General features: G+C 37.4%; 1 protein-coding gene and 2 pseudogenes across 1 annotated transcript; 1 reads left to right on the top strand and 2 right to left on the bottom strand.

Moving 5' to 3' along the window:
* Positions 1-20,776, bottom strand: part of LOC119808081 — a 232,692-nt pseudogene that overhangs the window by 38,730 nt on the left and 173,186 nt on the right.
* Positions 972-5,915, top strand: LOC119806428 (annotated as a pseudogene).
* On the bottom strand, positions 10,002-13,107 carry LOC119806427 (cell division control protein 42 homolog). The gene is made up of 2 exons (XM_042054446.1): positions 13,046-13,107; positions 10,002-10,686 (listed from the first exon to the last, which is right to left on the bottom strand). The coding sequence occupies exons 1-2, from the start codon at positions 13,105-13,107 to the stop codon at positions 10,089-10,091; spliced, it is 660 nt and encodes a 219-aa protein (XP_041910380.1). The 3' UTR covers positions 10,002-10,088.

Here is a 20,776-nt window from a genome sequence, read left to right as displayed (position 1 = left end):
GGAACTCCAGGGCACAGTATCAGGGATTCCAGGCAGCCCAGGGACACCGCCGGGACAAAAGGGCCAAGGTGGGGGCAGGGCGGGATGGAATATCACAGAGCGAACCTGACAGCACAATCTGAAAGAGCCCGCACCCCTCCGTAGGAATCCTCATTCCTGCCTGTAGGCCAGAGTCTGACCCCTTTGGGTGGATGGCCTTAGTACAGGAGCAGGACACCTGAACACACTAGGGAAGGCTTTGGAGACGCAGGGACGTGAGAAACAAAGACAAGCCTGCAGAGGGAGCTGGGGGTAGGGGGTCTGTGCTCTCTTCCAGGGCAGGTTGCCCCAGGGTCCGCACTCACTCACCAGTCCAGATGGAATTCTTGGGCACAGAAGGATACCATTTTCTTCAGAAACCTAGGTATTCAGGATAACATCAAAAGCTTTAGTTTTATCCTGACTTCCCACAGCGGCCAGTATCCTGAGTATCTTCTCTTCATAGCTTTAGATATTGACTGACTTCGAACAGTCAGGGTACCTTTCGATATACAGGATGTCTTCCCTCTATATCTTTATGTATAACCTGATTTTTCAATAGTCAAAGTACCTTTCCTCTCACAGCTGTAGATGCCTTCTGTTCACATCTGTAGATATAACCTGACTCCCGACTGTCAAGGAATCATTCCCTCCAGAGCTATAAGACTTAAAGTATGAGGTTTAACAATCATGTAACCCTTTTAGATTTTATACTTTTCTTTAATTCCATGAAATAACTAATTCAGGTTAAAAAAAAAGTATGAATTTGTTAGTTGCTTTTCTGTTTTTGTGATATAATGTCTAGGCCCATTTATAAAAGAGTTTCATTTGGCCCTTAATTTCAGAGGGATACAGGATCACCATGAAAGAGGCATGGAAAAAGGTGTCAGGCGTGACTGCTAAAGCAGGAAGCTAATATTCACATTGTTAGTCTGAAGCATTGAGCAGAGGGCATGAACTGGAAATGGTATGTTGATATAAATTCTCAAATCTTATCCCTAGTGACATATTTTCTCCAGAGCAGCACCATTTCCTGAAACTTCACAAATGTTAATAGCAACTTAGAATTCATTACTCTGACTTCAAGCATACATGCATGCTTTCTGTTATACGAACCAATTCATTGTGAAGCAATACTCTGTAAGTAAGCTGTTAGGTGCCTCAATTCCTGTGCTACAGGAATGAATGTTTACAAGAGAAATACTTTCATGTGTGGAAATCTATTGTTGAAAGAGTTGCTGTAATTGTTTTTTCTTTTTTAGATATTTATTTATTCATTATGTATACAATATTCTGTCTGTGTGTATGACTGCAAGCCAGAAGAGTGCACCAGACCTCTTAGAGATGGTTGTGAGTCACCATGTTGTTGCTGGGAATTGAACTCAGGACCTTTGGAACAGCAGGCAATGCTCTTAACCTCTGAGCCATCTCTCCAGCCCCAAAGTTGCTATAATTGTAATTATGTGTTGTGTGTTTGTAACAGTTTCTATAATTGTAAGCATGTGTTTGTGTGTGTGTGTGTGTGTGTGTGTGTGTGTGTGTATTTGGATACATTAGTGTGGTGCCAGCTTCTGAGAACATTAGAACCTAGGATCTTTTGTAGCAGGAATTACAGATAGGTTTCAAAACTTGGATCTTGGAAATAAACATTTCTTTGTTTTTGTTTTGTTTTATTTTTGTTTTTTGAGACAGGGTTTCTTTATAGCTTTGGAGCCTCTCCTGGAACTAGCTCTTGTAGACCAGGCTGGCTTTGAACTCACAGAGATCTACTGTGCCTCGTGAGTGCTGCTGGTATTAAAGGTGTGTGTCACCACCACCTCGTGGAATGTACACTTCTTAACTTCTCTATTATGTTTCTAACTTTGTAAATATTTCAAAGTCTCTTAATATCTACTTGACATTGGGAAATAGAGACAAAGTCATACAAGAGACAAACCCTAATCAAATAAACCATTTGGTACAGACTTTAGACATCACAGGTATCTTTAGCTTCAAGAAAAAAAGTGTTTCATTTATATTTCATCATAGCCTTGAAGGAATTGAATTACTTACTTTGTTCACTTATGTCTGATGGTAGAGACCACCATATTGTGGTTTCTATTTTAAAACAGAGGTAGTACTGTAGTGTGCTACATATGTTGCAAACCCATTTAATGAAGTTCCTTCTGAGACATTCATTTTATGTTGTGCTTATACATAGTGATTGAAGTATCTCAGATAATAGATTGATGTTCTATGGATATGTACATATATACATATGTATCCATGTTTATGTGTGTATATAGTGTGTGTGTCTATATATACACACACACAAATTTGATGCATCATTGCTTCATTCTTTTCCCTCTCCCCATTAGTTAACCACTTGGTATTTCATTTTGAAGTACTGCCTTCTAAGGGAATTATCCAGAGATGCCAGATAATGCCTGCCTGGTGTAGGAGTTCCTTCTGTTTGTGTGTTGCTTTTATTGGTTAATGAATAAAAAAACTGCCTTGGCCTAGTTGACAGGGTAGAACTTAGATATGTGGAGAAAACAGAACTGAATGCTGGGAGGAAGAAGGGCAGAGAGAGAGAAGCCATGGATCCTCTGCCTCAGACACTGATTAGAATCTTCAAGATTCTAACCACAGTAACGGTAAGCCACAGGCACGTGGTGAAACACAGATTAATGGAAATGATTTAAACTAATGTGTAAGAGTTAACCAACAAGAAGTTAGAGCTAATGGCAAAACAGTGTTTTAATACAGTTTCTGTGTGGTTATTTCAGGTGTAAGCTAGCCGGGCCTTTGGGTCAAACAAGCTGCCTCTCCATGCAACAAATGCCAGATAAAATAGGACTCATTTTGCAGCAAGCATTCATGGTATGTGTGTAATGTGGTTATGTGTTTGTACGACCATGACATATACGTGGAGATAAGAAGACAACTTTGTGGTTTCTACTTCAGGACTGCAGAAATGGCTCAGCAATTAAGAGGATTTTCTGTTCTTCCAAAGGCCATGATTTCAATTCCCAGCAACCACATGGTGGCTCACAAACATCTGTAGTTATAGCTGGGGTCCTCTTGAGGAAGAAACATGGTCAGTTGTCTTCATCAACTAAGACCATGAAACCCAATATGGACAAGTTCAACAGAACTTCCATATAAAGGCTGCTCATGCATTCTTCATCATTGACAAGACATGTTTTTGTTAGTTTTGAAAACGTACTATGTTATCAATTTTGTTTGCAAAAGGATAAAAGATCCTATTCTATAAAATTTGTTTAGGAGACTAAAGTAAATGTGTAACACTGATTTAAAATAATGTACAAAGGCAGCATGCCCTGTGAGCCGGATCGTGGATCACACTGACAATGATTTACAAGGCACTAATAGTTCTGAATACTTAGATGGTCTTGATGTTTGCTGAAGAATTCCTATAAAACTTATCTCCAAACAAACCAACAAAGTTAAGCCTGTAGCTCGACTTCAATGGATTATTAGCAGGATGCCTGCAAATGCCCCACCAGGTGATGAAGAAGGATTTGATTATAATGAAGAACAATGGTAGGACTTTAAAAAGTGTGAACTCTTTGGAAATCAGTGAAGATTTCTAGGACACCTTTTTGGGATTTTAAAATAAACATCTTAGGTGAAACGGATGACACACCAGTTCTTTTCTGTGGCAAATAAGGATTGCCTATTAAAGTCTGTGGAAGAATAATTCCATGCAAGCATGTCTTTTGCTATGACTGTGCTATTTTACATGGGGAAATGAGATAAAATGTGCCCAGGCTGTGGTGATCCTGTGCAGTGAATAGAGCAGTGTACACGAGGCTCTCTCTTCATGTGTAGCATTGTTCAAGGATGCAAGAGAATGTATCTGTCTCAGAGAAACTTACAAACTCATATCAACCATCACCATATGAGATTTGGAAAGCCTGTTACCCATGGTTTACTTAACAGTGTTTATCTTCCTATTGACCCATCACCAACTGGAATCCGTGATTGTTTCATAATGACACCAGGCAAGCATCATATGAGCCATATTCTCCCAAAGCAGCACATTATGATGCTTCCACCTTCTCTTCAGCATGTGCCACAAGAGCACTATAATCAGCCACATGTGTATATTCGTGCTCCTCCAGCAGAATTGTGTATGGCTCCACCTCCACCTTGTTCAGTCAGTCAGAAAACCTTCCGTATTTCAACAAGAAAACACAGCAATTTAATAACTGTCCCTATTCAGGATAACTTGAGTTTAGGTGCTAGAGAACCACCAACTCCTGCCCCAACACCTGCTCATCATCAACCTGAATATCTCCCTCACATTATGCCTCCACAGCAACATTATGCACCACCCCTACGTCCACCACCATTAAACCTTCCAATGTCACATCCTCTCCAGGCTGCAGGTACTCTTCACTTGGTACATAGCCAAGCTCCACCTACACCAATGACCTCTGCTCCACCACCAATAACCCCCTCTGCCTGAGCATATTATTGCCCATATGCCATCTTATATAAGTCATCCTCCTCCAGGACCCCCCACACCTCAGCATGGTGGTCCACTTGTAACTGTGCCCCCTCCTCACCATTACAATCCTAACTCTTTACCCCAGTTTACTGAAGATCAAGGAACTCTGAACCCTCCATTTACACAGCCAGGAGAAATGAGTCCTGGTATATGACCTGCACCAAGAACTCACCCACCACCTCCACAAATGCAGGGCCCACTTTCTCAAGCCCCACTACCTGACCACATCATCCAGATCAAACAAGATACCGGCCATATTACCAGTGATAATAGTGTTATGAATTGAATATGACAAGGAAAAAGATAAATTTAGTCTATCTTTTAATTAATATTTCTTGGAGGAAGGAAAAATACCTCTTGAAGTGGCTATAAAACACAAAATCTTATCTCTTAAAATGGTCTTAAATATGGAACTTAGGATTGCTTTCAAATATTATATTGCAGTGCAGATAACTTAATTGTGTATGATGAATTGACCATGAAGTGACCATTTTTAAAAAATTTGAAAAATTTTCACTGTTCCATTTTCAAAATACTGCTTTTATTAAATCCAGTGTTTAGTTTTCCTTGTGATGCATTGTGTTAACCTCTATAAAAGGATTAAATTTCAAGATAATAGTTTTATGTGAATTTAAGTACAGCCATAAATTTTTTCCTTATACCATATGCTTTACCACTAATTTTCCAAAGGGAAAATAAAGTCCTAAAAGTAAAAATCTACTAAAAGTATAACAAGACAGACTGTTATTTGATAGGGAATTATTTCAAATTTTAGGCATTGAACTTCAAGGGGTAGTAGTTATGAAGTACACTTCACTTTCATTCTTTTTTGTCTTTGGACTGCCTCAGGAGCACCAAAATATATCAGAATTGCTATTTTAGTGTAGTTGTTTGACATGTCCCAAAGCATTCTAATTGTTTGGGAAAGTCCTGGCTTTATAAGCTCTAGACAGGTGGTGAGATGCTGTTTTCATTGATGCTTTTTTTGAGTGGTTAGAATCACATAATTCATCTCACTTAAGTTATATCACTTTATATGGTTGTTGGAATGGTGTTTTTTGGATGAAATGTGTTCTATGTTCACTGTCTTAACCTACATTTTAGGGATGACTAAGCTTTATTTAAATACGTATTTCTTCATAGTACTTTGATTCTGTGTTTTAGTGTGTTCTTGTTTATGGAAATATAAACTGTGTCTTGAGTGCTGTGGAAGAATTTGACTAATGTATTAGCAAATGGTGTTTCTTGAAAAACCAAAAACTAGCATTTACTCAGGTTTCATTGCTGTGATTTTGCCCTCTAATTTGTAAAACTATCATTTCTTTAGTAGTTGTTTTTTGTTTGTTTGTTTTATAAAGCATTCTAACATTGTAGTGTGGAATCAATAGTGAAGACAATCAGATAATTTTGAACTGGACAAAAAAAGTAGTACTTAGATTGTGAAGTTCAGTGCAATGAAAGGTGCCTTTGTAGTCAGTGTTTGCATTTTTAGGACTTGTTACAGACCATTGAAGATGACCACTCAGTTTATACAACTTTCGTCCATATAAGTCTTCATTCTTACGATATTATTATTTTTTTTCTTTTTTTTTTAAATTTCCATCTCCTTCCCTACTCCTCCCCCCTCCCTCCGCTCCTCCTCCCCCTTCCCTCCCCTCCTTCTCCCCCTTCCCTCCACCCATACCTCCCCTCCCTCCCTCTCAAGGCCAAGGAGCCATCAGGGTTCCCCACTCTATGCTAAGTCCAAGGTCCTCCCAACTCCCCCCAGGTCCATGAAGGTGATCGACCAAGCTGAGAAGGCTCCCACAGAGCCCGTCCATGCAGAAGAATCAGAGCCCAGCGCCATTGTCCTTTGCTTCTCAGTCAGCCCCCGCTGTTGGCCACATTCAGAGAGACGGGTTTGGTCGCATGATCCATCAGTCCCATTCCAACTGGAGTTGGTGATCTCCCTTTAGTTCTGTCCCACCGTCTCCATGATACGATATTATTATATATCCTTTGAATTGACTAAACCGCTGTGAAGCTTTTTCCCCCTTAAAATGGTGCATAATGTTAATATGGTGTGCAATATGCAGATATCATTTATTAGGTACTTTGTAGTATATGTGTAGTAAGAGTGCAGTGGGCTGCGTTCCCAGCATCCGTCTGACTGGCTAGCTTATACCCGAAATAAGTACACAGAAATTATATTCATTTAAACACTGCCTGGCCCATTATATCCAGCCACTTCTTGGCTAATTCTTACATATTCGATGAGCCCATCTCCATTAGTGTGTATCGCCACTCGACTGTGGCTTACCGGCATGAGTCTAACCAGCGTCTGTTTCGGAGAGGAGAGCCATGGCATCTGGCACACTGCCTTCCTCCCAGAATTCTGTTCTGTCTACCATGCCCATCTAAGGTCTGCCCTATCAAAAGGCCAAGGCACTTTTTTTTATTCAACCAATGAAAGCAACACATAGAAAGAAGACCCTCCTACACCATATATAAGTTCAGACATTGGTTTTTGACAAAGTGTATACTGATTGGTGATTCCAAAGAAGAACGGTGTTCTTTTTTTATTGATTTTTATTGAGCTCTACATTTTTCTCTGCTCTCTTCCCTGCCTCTGTCATCCCCTTCAACCCACTCACAAGGTCCCCATGCTCCCAATTTACTCAGGAGATCTTGTCTTTTTCTACTTCCCATGCAAACTAGATCTATGTATATGTCTCTCTTAGTGTCCTTATTGTTGTCTAAGTTTACTGGGATTGTGACTTGTAGGTCTTTGCTTTTGGTTTAAAAACCACTCTTAACCACTGAGTCATCTATCCAGCCCCATTATTTAGTCCTATAAGTACAATTCAAAATAGTGGATTTAGAAATGTGGATAGAGTTTACTTTCTCTTTCCTTGGTGATTGGAGCTTTGATGATTGTGTTTCCTTTTTAGCATGAATTTGCTTAATTTTTGCATTTTAATTAGTTAAAGAATAATTTAATTAGTTAAAGAATTAAATTAACATAATTAACTCCTCACTGAGTAACAAGTACCTATCAACTTGATCAAAAAATAACCATATCTTGACAAGTAACTGATGACTTCGATGTCTTATAAATTTGCCGTCACAAATAACATCAAACCCTATGCTTCACTGTTTCTAATATTTGTTAGCATTATACAGTAGTTTCAGAAAGTGTATGAAATGTAGTACTCAGATATTTGCTAAAAGTTGTTCAGATGTATATTTAGAGGTATACCTTCAAGCCTGAAGGTCTGGATTAAAGGCCTGTGACATTCAGCCTCAGGGTCTGAATCATCAGCATGTTATCTCCTTGCTTTGAGGCACAATTGTGCCTTCAACTTCTGAATTACAGTTTATTCGGGATATAGTCACGTTGACAGCCAAGAATAGCTATTATGATCCACACTTTATCAATTTGGCATTCAATGATACTGACTCATGTCATGGTTAATTGCCAAATTAAAAACAGTAAAAAAAAATCCTTGTCATAATTTTGCCTAAACATCACTATCCCACAAACAAACCCAAATGCATTATATATTTAAAATAGTGTCAAAGTCCCTTCAGGGACATCTTTGTAGCATTTCAAACTTGCATCTGTTAACCACTGATATTCTCTTAGTTGATGTTACAACATATGGTAAGGAGATTCAAAAAACATGCTAATATCTGTACAAATACATTATTAATAAAATATAACAGATACACTCATGTCAGTCATAATCCCCATTTCTGAAACTGTTTACATGGCCTTAGATGGTATTCAAAACTATCTTCCTCTACTACCCATTTTGTATTTCTTCCACCATCTCCAAGCTTTTCATTAGGTCTTGGGCCTTTTCCTGAAGAAGTGACAGATTATTTCATTACTGATCAGTCTGTGCCCTTTATCATCCTTCCTGGATTAGATTGTTGTAGTTTCCCAGATGCCCTAAATTATCTCTGGCACCCCAGATATAATCCTTTTTCACTTCCATTGTGGAGAGGCAGTCCAATTTCTCCATGGTAATCTACATATATCACCCATTCTAATGATGTTATTCCTTTCTTAGTCTGTTGGTTTAAAGGCATTTGCAGTTCAAAGTGAGCAGGGGTAGATCTCAGTTTACCATTCATTGTAATGTGTGCAATGGCTCCTGACAGGAACATTCCTCCCTCTGGAACCAAATCTTTTAGGTCAGCAGTCCTTTAGGTTGTGCAAACAGGAAACACAACTATTCCAAGTGGGCTACTAGGGGTGATTCTGAGTTGAAATACTCCCTTTCAACATCTTAATTCCAGAACCCATGGATCCTGACTTCAGGAGATATTATACAATATAAATATTGCAGATTCAGAGCATATGCTGCCTACCTTGCCCCAGCCCTCAATATGCTGCCATGTAATTGGTGCTGTAACTGTGTCTTCAAAAGACAGAAGGCCATTCCATATGCCTAACATACCAGCTTCTTCACCATGCTGGAAAACACGGTAAGGCCAGGGGATTCTGTGATTGTGGGCTCACTGCCTCACTTCTCTGTCAGTAAAGTTAGTTCACTGTTCAGAAGCAATACTGTGTGGTTTACCATGGCAGTGGACAAGACATTCTGTGAATTCATTGATGATGGTTTTGCCAGAAGCATTTCCTGTCGGAAAGGTTACTCTATAACCAGAATGAGTACCAACTTTTAGGGAAAAAGAGTTGTCATTTTTATGGAGTAAGTATTCCAAAGTAATCAACCCGCCACTAGGTAGCAGGCTGATCATTACAGGGAATCGTGCCATATCAAGGGCTCATTATTGGTCTCTGCTGATGGCTTTTCTGGCACTCAGTAGCAGCTGTAGCCATGTCAGCCATGATGAGTGAAGTTCAGTGTTGTTGGGCCCACATCTAACATGAACCTTTGTCACTATGGTGACTTGTTCTTGATCTTACTAGACAATTACATGAATGTCTAAGAAAAGAGTCTGACTGCTTACAGGAAGAGTCATCCAATCTAGTTGGTTATTGAACTCCTTCAAAGTTGAAGTCACCTTTGGAGGAGCATTTACATTGGATGGCCAGTATCTTCACACCCTTTGTCCATTTGATGAGATCTATCCACAAACTTCCTCCCCAGATGTCTTTTCTCAACAATTTTCCATTCTTTCTATTTCCATGTAACTGACCATCCTGTTAGTATATTGGGTACAGCCAATCAGCCAGTGAATAGTTGCACAATAGGCCATTTCTCCAAACAAACTGTATGATGATGTGTACTGCCTGAACTTCTGTGTCTTTCAGAATTGTCCCAGAAAGGGCTTTTTATGCTACAGCTGTTCATTTCTGGGTATTAGCTAAATAATGTACAGAACCAAGTACTGGTCTTCTCTTTTTAAGTCAAACAATCATAAGGAACATCCCATGAGGCTATAAGTGCATGCTTAACAACAGAAGGCAATGTAACAGGAGGGAATACCATAGGTATTTGGTTACTTCTTTTTTTTTAATTTTTAATCTTTAGTTTGATTTAAACATTGCTTTTAGTATGATGACAACACCAGCTGTGCAGAAAGGGCTCTGGAGAGACGTTCATAGCAGCACACACCTGCGGCTCTTCTTCGGTTCTGGAGGCTCCAGGGCAGCCAATATTGCTTCATCAAACACATTCTTTAGGCCTTTCTGTGTGAGGGCAGAGCATTCCACATACTTGACAGCCTTCAGATCCCAGGCCAGCTTTTCAGCAGTCTCTGGAGTAATAGGCTTCTGTTTGTTCTTGGCAAGTTTCTCAATAGTAGAGGGATCATCTCTGAGATCAATTTGGGTCCCAACAAGCAAGAAAGGAGTCTTTGGACAGTGGTGAGTTATCTCAGGCATCCACTTTTCTTTCACATTTTCAAATGAGGATGGAGAAACCACTGAAAAACATACTAGAAAAACGTCTGTTTGTGGGTAACTCAGCGGTCGTAATCTGTCATAATCCTCTTGTCCTGCAGTATCAAAAAATCCAAGAGTATATGGCTCTCCACCAATCATAACTGTAACTGCATAGTTGTCGAAAACAGTTGGTACATATTCCGATGGAAATTTGTTTGTTGTATAGGATATCAGGAGACATGTTTTACCAACAGCACCATCACCGTCAACAACACACTTAATTGTCTGTATTGCGGAAATAGTTTTGTATCCACTTTTAATATTTCAAATTAGATGTTGACCTCAGCTTCTCCGTCGGGGCGTTGGCAGCACTGCCGGTATTTGGTTACTTCTACATGTAGCTTGTTTATGCATTCAGGACCTGCTTGGTCCTGATCTTTTTTATATCACTTCTTTTGGATAAGAGATGGTGGCTGTGCATGTCCTAATTTATAATTTGGTGGTTCCAATAACACCCAGTTCATGTTGGGCAGTTATTGTCACATGGTGATGTTATGGCCCATTGTCAAATGCTCAGTTTCTCCAAGTGAATGGGATTAATGTTATATAGTCTCATGGTTGCCAGTATATATTTTTGAAAATGATTTTATGGGCATCAGTGGTAGACAACTAAATTTACTTTAAGAGTGATTGTATTATTTCTATTCTCCAATGTTCCTTTCCTTGTATGGTATTCAGTTTTCTTCTTTTCCAGTGTGTGTGTGTGTGTGTGTGTGTATGTGTGTGTGTGTGTGTGTGTGTGTGTAGACAACATAGCACAACATAGTGCTTTTGTTGTAGTGATATTTTATTTGTATTTTAATAATTCAAGCTTGCTTGAAGATCTGAATGCAAAATATTCTTAGTAGTTAGCCATACAGGGCAAGCAGATGTGGCATACAACTTTAATCCCAGCAGCCACAGTAGTTAGTCATTGATGCTGGACAGTGGTTCTACACATCTTTAAACCAAGCACTAGAGAAGAATATAAACAGAATAAGAAAGAACATGCTTTCAGTCTGAAGATTTCATAGAGCTAAAAACTCCTAGTGATTTGGCTGCTTTGCTTTTCTGATTTTTTGTTTGAACCCCAGTATTTGTTTCTGGCTTTTTATTATTGGTGCTATAATTGGCACCCACTGTTTGGCACATGAATTCATGAAAAAGATAATTGCCTCTGACATTTTATTCACCAGGCCATGCCATGTAGGTAAGGAAATCTCCTAAGGTCAAATTCTTGGAGAAGGAGATAATGCTATTATAGAAAGGCCAAATGTATACAATGATCACATCCTGGATTTAAGTCATGCAACAGCTTTGCATTCTTGGGAGAATTGGAGAAATAGTAAGAAAAATTGAATCATAAATGACAGATTAATAGGACCCAAAGAAGCCCTTATTAATTTCTTACAAAGACTGACACAGTGATAAATAAAATGATAAGAAATTCAAAAGCCAGGCCAAAAAAAATTGAATATCTGACTGCTGGAAAATGCCAATTCTCTATGAAAAAAATATAATTAGGCTTTTAAAGGCAAGGCTAGCAGCTTTGGAGGAATGGAACTGAAATACAATTAATATTGAATCTCATGACCATGATGTTGCATGAATAGGAGAGTTAATATGCAGAGGTGTGAGGAAAAATATTAAATGTTATAACTGTGACAAACAAGGTCACCTTAAAAGGGACTGGAGATGGCATTCCAAGAAACAATATGTTTTTCTAAGAATAACCTATTCAGAATGCCCCTCCTTTTTGGATAATGCAGAAGGTGTGGTAAAGGCAGGCATTGGACTCAAGAATGTAGGTCAGTGAGCAACCTTCAATGTAATCCTTTGTCTTCAGGAAACTCCATGAGGGTCCTCTGACAAGCCCCTATGCCAAATGTGATTGTTTTTTTCTGCCATTGTAAAGGAAACTCTTTCCCAGAGCAATTAAAGAACCTAATGATGATTGTAAGAAACCACACTGCTCTGGATAATAGAACAGATATAGAAATGAGAACACAAAGTTCAGGAGAAATCAGAAAGTAAGAATTTTGGCAAACTTTTATAAATAAATAAAGATCAAAATTAAGATTACAAATGACCTCACCACTGAAGTTGTGGTAGACATAGTTGCAGAAACAACAAAATTTTGTCAGATTTCTGGCATCAAATTAACCTCTTCAGGATGTAAATGTTCAGTTTTTAGGGATAGAAACTTTCATATAAAGCAGAATATAAAAGAGATTGAATGTATAGGACCAGAAGGACAGAGACAAGAATTAAAACCATTTGTGGCTACCATAGCAATGAAATGTCAAAACATAATTTGTTATAGCAATGGAGTACTCAGATTAACAGTCCCCTGATTTTAGAAAGAAATCATTAATTAACACCATAATTGTATATTCAAAAAAGATTACAAGGGGCTGGAGAGATGGCTCAGAGGTTAAGAGCATTGCTTGTTCTTCCAAAGGTCCTGAGTTCAATTCCCAGCAACCACATGGTGGCTCACAACCATCTGTAATGGGTCTGGTGCCCTCTTCTGGCCTGTAGGCATATACACAGACAGAATAATGTATACATAATAAATAAATAAATATTTAAGAAAAAAAGATTACAGGATATTATAAAGAATAGTCACCAACAATTCAGAAGGTACAAGAACAGGACACAACGGCTGCTGAATTTCAAATGCACCAACAGCCATACCGTTTAAAGGGTTGATAGACAAACCTCTCTGTGTTAAACAATTGCATTTAACATTAGAGAAAATGCAGGCATTAGAATACCTGGTACAGAAGCAACGAGATGTTCAGCATATTGAAGAATCAATCCTTAGAATTCTATATTTGTTATAAAAAGAAATCTGGAAAATGAACCATGTTAATGGATCTAAGACCTGTTAAAAAAGGTGATTCAGCCATTTCCAGTATGTAATTCTTTTGACTTCCCTGTTAATTAAAGAAAAGACTCTTAATAATTATCGAATTAAAAGATTGTTTCTTCATTATAACTTAATAAGAAAAAGACATAGAAAAAATTACCTTCACAGTGCCAACTTATAGCAATTCCCAGTGTGCTCAAAGGTATCATTTCAATATTATTGCACAGGGAATGTTCAATATTTTATAAGTCAATCATTGAAAATGATTTCATGAATCTATAGTTTACCATTTATTACAAGGATAAAATTTTACTATCTGATTCAAATGTAAATACTTTAGAAAGACTGTTTGAAGGAAGAAAATTTTGCCTTGTTGGGAATTACAAATTGCTCATGAAAAAAATTCAAAGAGGAGATTCTATTAATTATTTAGGTTAAAAATAGGTTTATGAAAAATTAGAACACAAAAAGTTTAAATTAGGACAGATCGATTGCAGATCCTTAATGCCTTCCAAAGATTGCTAAGAGACATTTCCCATATATGGCACACTACTGGAATAGGACTTGATTAGTTTAAACAGAACCTTGGATGCTGACATGGACTTAAATAGTGCCAGGGAATTCTATGCTGATACTGAAAGAAAATTAGCTATGATTGAAGAGAAATTGCAGAAGGCATATGTGTATCATGTATATCTGAATCTTAAGGGCATTCTGGTCATATTAACCTCCAAACATCCCCATGAAGGAATTTTAATGCAGAAAGAAGATAATATCTTAGAATGGATCGTTTACCATATAAACTGTGTAAAAAACTTAAAAACGCATGTGAAAAATGTCTTTAAGTTCATTGTAAAAGAAAAAATGGGACCTTGTAAATTACCAGGGGTAGACCCAGCAGAAATTATAGTACCTTTAACAGCTACTTTGAGTTTGGAAAAGGCTGATTAGATAATGACACATTTGCTAGAATTTCTGACCATCATGGGTATACCTGTACAACTGACTGAGGATGTTCCAGCACAGAACTCAAAGAAATTGAAACAGTTTTTTGCTTATTATAATATAAAGTGTAATACAGGTATATAGCAAAATCCTACAGGGCAGGCACTTAGATAAAGATCAAATCATACTCTACAGGGTATGTTAAACAGGAAGAGATAATAATGATCCCCAGAAATAGATTGCATAATGTTTTATTCATTTTGAATTCTCTGAATGCTAATCAGAAAGAAAGAACAGCTCCAGAGAAACAGTAGATAATAGAAAAAAAACTAGGGAGTTAAATCAGCTACTACACTTTTAAATTATACTGACTTCAGAATGGAAACCAAGACATATGTTACATTGGGGAATGATGTTTTGCTTTTGTTTCCACAGGAGAAGAAAATCTATGGGTACCATGAAACTGATAAAGATTTGATTTGAACAAGAGACATCTTTTAATTAGAAGAGATGATGGTTCATCAAACAGCATGCCTGTTTAATCTAAACAAACCTATAAAACTAACAAATGCTTTTCATTTGGTGAGCTATAAATTTGCAAAAGAGAATCTCACCCAAATTAGGGTTGGAATAGGGTTTTATTTAAGTCTATTCAGGAGAATAAACCTATCAAGCTAAGGAATCTGAAAACCACTCTACAAATTACACATTCAAAGAAAAAGAACAAACAATCAAGACAAGCTGTCTCAAAATAGAGTATAATTATTGCCGATTGGTCTTTCACATTGCCAAAAGGATGAAATTTCATAAAACTTCCCATATATTTGTTTATGCTTTTCTTAACAGACATACAATGCAGAAGATCTTTTGTAGTTCCATGCTAGTTAAAGATTAAAGCTGGTTTTATAGTTAGAGCGTGGCTCTCTCTTTCTCTAAATCCAAGCATGCTTATTAAAGTAAAATCCAGAATCGCTGTCTCATGACAGAAGAGACACCTGATATGGGACAGTAGAAAAATAAGTATTTAAACACTATTTTTTGCTACTAATCTCATAATCCCTTGGCATTATATTAACTCTTTTATAGCTATTTTATGATATAAGATTTATGATATATATTTATACATATATAGATATATGTATATATATATATATTCTAAACATTTTGTCATGATATTAATGATCATATAGAGTACTAATACTAAAAAAACTATTTCATCTACCCTCCTGTACATGATTTCAGATTTGATTCTCTATCAGTTTTCTGCAGTGAACCATGAGCACACCTAACAGTGACTTCTGAAGTCTCCAAAAGGAGGATTTAGCCACACAATGATGAATCCTCCAGGATTATCATAGAACCGCTAAGATGAAAATAACACATAAATATCTGCTTTGGGCTACAATATCCTCAGAAGAATTCTGAGGTCACTAGAAGAGATCATCCAACCTAACAGACAACTTTAATCAGAACTTGATAAAAAGCCCTGAAATTTCCCATTACCCAGAGTCTGGACAACAAAATTGACTATAACTATTTCTCATTGGATCTGACATTTAACCAAAATTTTTCTTTTTAGGATCGCCAAAAGAATCACTCAGCCCCAGAGAGCAGAAGGTAAATTTAAGATCACAACTACCATTCCCAAGAGTTGGGGTGCAAGGTTTTTGTTATCTCATTGGTTCATGGATATTAGTCATTGTTTAGGGTGATTAGCTACAATTTGCTATTGATAATGGTCAGAAAAAAGCTAAACAAAGGAAATATGATTTAAGGATCTTGATTTGGAAAGAGAAAAGGTGGATATAGATATGATAGGATTAAAAGAGTAGATTATTGGTACTACTATGAAAAGAAAAAAGGGAAGCTAAAGATATGATAAGATTAAAAGGTAAATTGTTGAATCTACTTTCAAAAAGCTACTACTAGTTTTGAATGTTTTACATTGGATTATATTTTTGTATTCTGTAAAAATTTTGTATATTGATACAAATTTGAAATGAATTTTGTTAGAACATATTGTACATACATTTCTACTCTTCTTCAAGGCATTGTATCTAATTAAGTCATTTAACAATGTAATAAAAATTTTTATTTCTTAAAAGTTACAGTTTCCAACTGCTTAGTATAATAAAAATGCAGGTTAGTAATTAGACAGCTATTACATTTGAACTTATAGTCATATTAGGCATGTATTTAAGGTCAAACAGAAACACTTTAAGTAGACATGTCATCTTGAAACACTTCAAATATTTGCAGAATGTGGCATTTAAGATGCTTTAATAACATAGTTTCTTTTCTTATGTAACAATGAAACATGTCTGCTCCTTGCAGAACTAATCTACTGCAGAGAAGACAATGGGCATCAAAGAACATCCACATGAAATTTACTTTCTTTGTGTCAAAAGTGCACTCACCTCCTCTTCTGACAGAATGGTGTCCTAATTGGACAAGTAAGACACACACAAAAATGACTTGCAAAAATTGTTGAGACAAGGCGGGACAAACCTTCAAAATATCCTGCTTCACAGGAAAGTCTCTCGAATATGCTAGACATGTAGGGCGAAGATGGATACCCCACCATTACAGAGGAACTTGGGTGACTGTCTAGGTATCCAGCTGTTTCTCTCATTTCTCACAATTTTTGAAATTTACTTGCTTGCACGTCAAGTTTTCCCAGTTAAAATTTCCTTCTGGGTCTCTTTCAGAGTCAAAGACACAAAACACCTCTTGTGCCCAGATTATGACCCCCTAGAGAGAGACCACCAGAGAGGCCCAGACTATAATAAGCAAGGTTTAATTATCATAATACAAACATGTTTGGAACTCATCTCCATCCCCGTTACAGTGAGGTGTACAGAGGAGTTGTATCTCCTCTATGGGGTAAGCTTTTAAAGGCATAACTACAAAAAGAATCTTTGAAGATGTTTTGGTATGGGTACAAGGACTTTTGCTCTCTTCCATTCTGTTAAATCAGCTTTTTCCTTGTTTTTAGAGCACGGTCACTGTTTTTGAGTCAGGCCATCTTTATCAGCCTGTACCAGGTGGCTGGCTGGGCTGAGTTAAGTGACCTTGTGCTCAGAATCCCCTGGGTGGGAGAGGGGAAGGCCACTATCTTCCTGGGAAAACATTCTGCTAGGAAATTTCTTCTTGCCCCTTTGAAAATAAGGGGTGAGGGTCCCACATTACCCACTCCTCTTGGTCCTAAGAATCATCTCAATCATGAGCTGGTTTTTCTAACTTTGGCCGAATTGTCTCTTAGAATTAGAGTCTTTTTACGTTTCTTTTGACTTAGCCTTTTAACCAGGGATTAGTGGATGATGTATTCTTTTAACTGCTTCCAGCTGACTTTGGGGCGTAGTTGTCAATGGTTAACAAAGGTGAAATGCTAGTCAAAAAGAGAAAATTTTAGGACCATTTGGTTTGTGGACTTTGTTGAAGAGCCAGGGAGCATTTATATTGGCTAAACTGGTCCACATCAGGTTTTAGCAAGTCCACAGTCCACAGTCATTTGGAGCAGTTGTAGACAGCAATTAATGTTAGTTTGTGTCTGCTAACCAAGGGGAAACCTGTTGAGACAAATTTAAACTAACAACAGAAGTTAATACATTTGAAACTTTTAGGCCCATATTAAAATCCATATTATAGAAATAGCAAATAACAGATATTTATAAAACAGTAAAAATAGACTTATACTTTTGAGTCCCAGCAAAAACACAGAAAATCCTGAACTTGTAACCCAAACAGTATGTAGTCATTGTTTAATTGTTTATTAGTACTATCTTAAATTAATTTTTTAATCTTTAATATTTATGAACTGTTATATCCTCAGACCTTTATATATAATGAGCTAACACGCTGGCTATAACTTTGTGTAAGGATCTGGATATCCTTTTTGCTCTTAAATTGATATTATAGCTGGTCTAGCCATTAATACAATCAGAGATCTTAGAAGGATAAATAAATCATACTTAAGTATAGACAAAACAGAAAAATGACAGAGACCAGCCCATATACAGTCATACCTAGGACTCCATAGCATTGGAAGCAGAAGTATCAGAACAACAGGCTTTACCAGGCCCATAATGTGATTGGTTTCTGTGGAAGATGGGCATGGAAAAGACTGACCTTATTTTGTCTAGGCAAAAGAGGTGTAATCAATTCTCCAAGGTCCTATTGTTTGTGTACAGTCTGGGCTGGGTCCTGGCAGCAGGTCGTAGTAGCATGGGGCATTTTGCCCAGTGGTCAGCATTGTCGTTATCCCGGTGGAGACATTGTGGTGTCCCATAGTCTTCTTTGGAGACCTTGGGTCACTGTTAGGATCTGGGAGTCTCTGTCTGATATAAGTTTTTTTAAACATTATTTTAAATGCCATTTTCTATAGATCTCTGAGGTACTTAGGAATGTCCAGGTATCTCTGATTAGACAGACTTTATTATTAAAAATTATTTGTTTTAAGCTTTAAAACATATATAGAGGACTAAATAATATAATATCCCTGTATTTATATCATTACTTTGTGGATGACTGATTATTAACTTGTATTTTTAACAGTCTAGAACTATATACCATATTTTTGTCAGATTGAACCTTTAATGATTTTAGCAAAGACAATGAGGCTAAAACCTAAATATTAACAATATGAAACATAAGGATATATGTTTTATAACTTACTTTATTATAGTTGACACTTTTGGTGACTAATACCTGGCATTTGTGGTTTTCTTTGTAACTGTTTTATTTTCCTTTGGGAGTCTAATCCCATCTATTCCCGGTGGTAACTGACATTCTTGTATATCAATAAAGAACAGCATAAAATGGTTTTATCATTATCTATATCAGAAAGACATCCAAATTTTTGCAAACCCAAATCTAATGACCAGAGCTCAAAGAAAAGATACAAGTACAAAACTTAAAATTACCAAAGACCAATTTTTTTAACAAAATAAGCATACATATTTTTTAAAGAAATAACCATGACCATTTAACAAGACAAACCAAGCTTTTTAAAACCATAATTAACCGTTAAACATTTAGGTACAAGAAATTACAGCAAACATCTTTTGGCCTTTTATAACTTTAAGTCTGGCTCTCTCTATTTTTTTTATTGGTTTAGCCAGACATTTTTAGACAAACATTATTATTATTATTTTAGTCTTTTGCCTTTTTTGTTTATTTAGACAATATAAAAACCTTTATTAAAAACCTTTTTAGACAATATGTAAATTTTTATCAGTCTTTTTTGTGATTTTATTTAGTAGAACATTGCATAAAACAAAAGCAGAAATATGTATCTTAATTAAAGGTGATAAGTATTTGTAACCCATATTTTTTTTCCTGTGGAAACAAAATCATTTTTAAACATAATGCATCTTTGACATTTACTTTGAAATCAACATTTTTTTTTTAAGTTACAGGTTGGTATAATTGAAAACTTCTTATAAGCAGTATCAGGATAGGAAAGGGTTAAGACGGGAAATTGCTGGCCAGCAGAAGAGACCTTGAATCATACTGAAGAACTTGGCTCAGAGAGAAAAAGAGGCATAGAGATTGTCCTTGGCTGCCAATGAATTTTTTAAAAAAGTTTTCTGTTAACTTTTCTCTGACCATGATCTCAGATTTTCTGTTTTACATTTGCACAGTTTTTTAATTGCAAGAGGTCAATTCCCTGCCACCTGCATGCAGGTCCCTCTTTCCTGACTAATGCAAAAGACCCTCAAAATACAGAGAGAGAACAAGGGAGAGGGGGCTGCCCTGTTCTGCTGCAGTGGGCCTCTCTCAGTCAGTAGAGCCATAGCCTGCCTTCTGAAGAGGCATTCCTCTGCCCTCAGCCTGGTGCATGATGACTTTGCCACCTGCTCTATCCCAGGTGCTACTATTCCCTGGCCTTGGACCCATGCAGGCCCCAAAGATCCTCTGCCACATTGTATTTTCCACAGTCTCAAGGCTTAGCTCTCAGGACCCAGGCAGTGTATTCTCTGCCATCAGACCTGACTCAAGGCTAGGGATACAGACCCTAGATGGGCTGCTGTCAAGTCATCTGCATTTTACATTTAAGTTTTGTCTCATTTTTTTTCAGTCCTCATCAGTCCAGTCTTAAACTTAATAAACAAAGAGACAACAGTTTTCCGGAACTTCAGGTGATCACAATGCACCCAATGTAGTGGCCCCAAAGACATTCCAAGTCACAGGCATGTACTCCCTACTCTCTCTGATCCTAGTTCCTTTTGGGTACTCTCCAAGGTTTTGATCTTTCCTCTCCATCCCTAAGGGCTGGGGGGAGGGGGCTGCAGCTCCTAGGAGCCCTAGGACCCTGAGGATAGAAGTTGAGGAGAGAGAATGAAAACAAAGCAACAATTACCATAACATAACAGAAAAAGACTTTGACATATTCCTGGGGCAAGACACACAGTGACATTTTCTCCCGAGGTGGGAGAAACCCAAACAGTTGTTTCTGAGGTAGCTGCAAATGACCCAGGGTTTGGAGAATGCTGCCCCCTGTCTATTGACCTGGGAGCAAAACTCCCTGTCTGAAAATGACCTGGAG

The sequence above is a fragment of the Arvicola amphibius genome, chromosome 2, assembly GCF_903992535.2.
Source record: "Arvicola amphibius chromosome 2, mArvAmp1.2, whole genome shotgun sequence".
NCBI lineage: Eukaryota > Metazoa > Chordata > Mammalia > Rodentia > Cricetidae > Arvicola > Arvicola amphibius.
The sequence above is the reverse complement of the archived record's forward strand: the minus strand, read 5'-3'. Positions and strand labels throughout refer to the sequence as shown.

Excerpts from the sequence above, each read along its gene's own strand:
- LOC119806427 (XM_042054446.1), bottom strand. The coding sequence starts at position 13,107 with ATGGCTGTTGGTGCATTTGAAATTCAGCAGCCGTTGTGTCCTGTTCTT. Across the intron at positions 10,687-13,045 it reads GTTCTTGTACCTTCTGAATT|TGGATACAAAACTATTTCCG; the intron begins GTTGGTGACTAT and ends AAATATTAAAAG.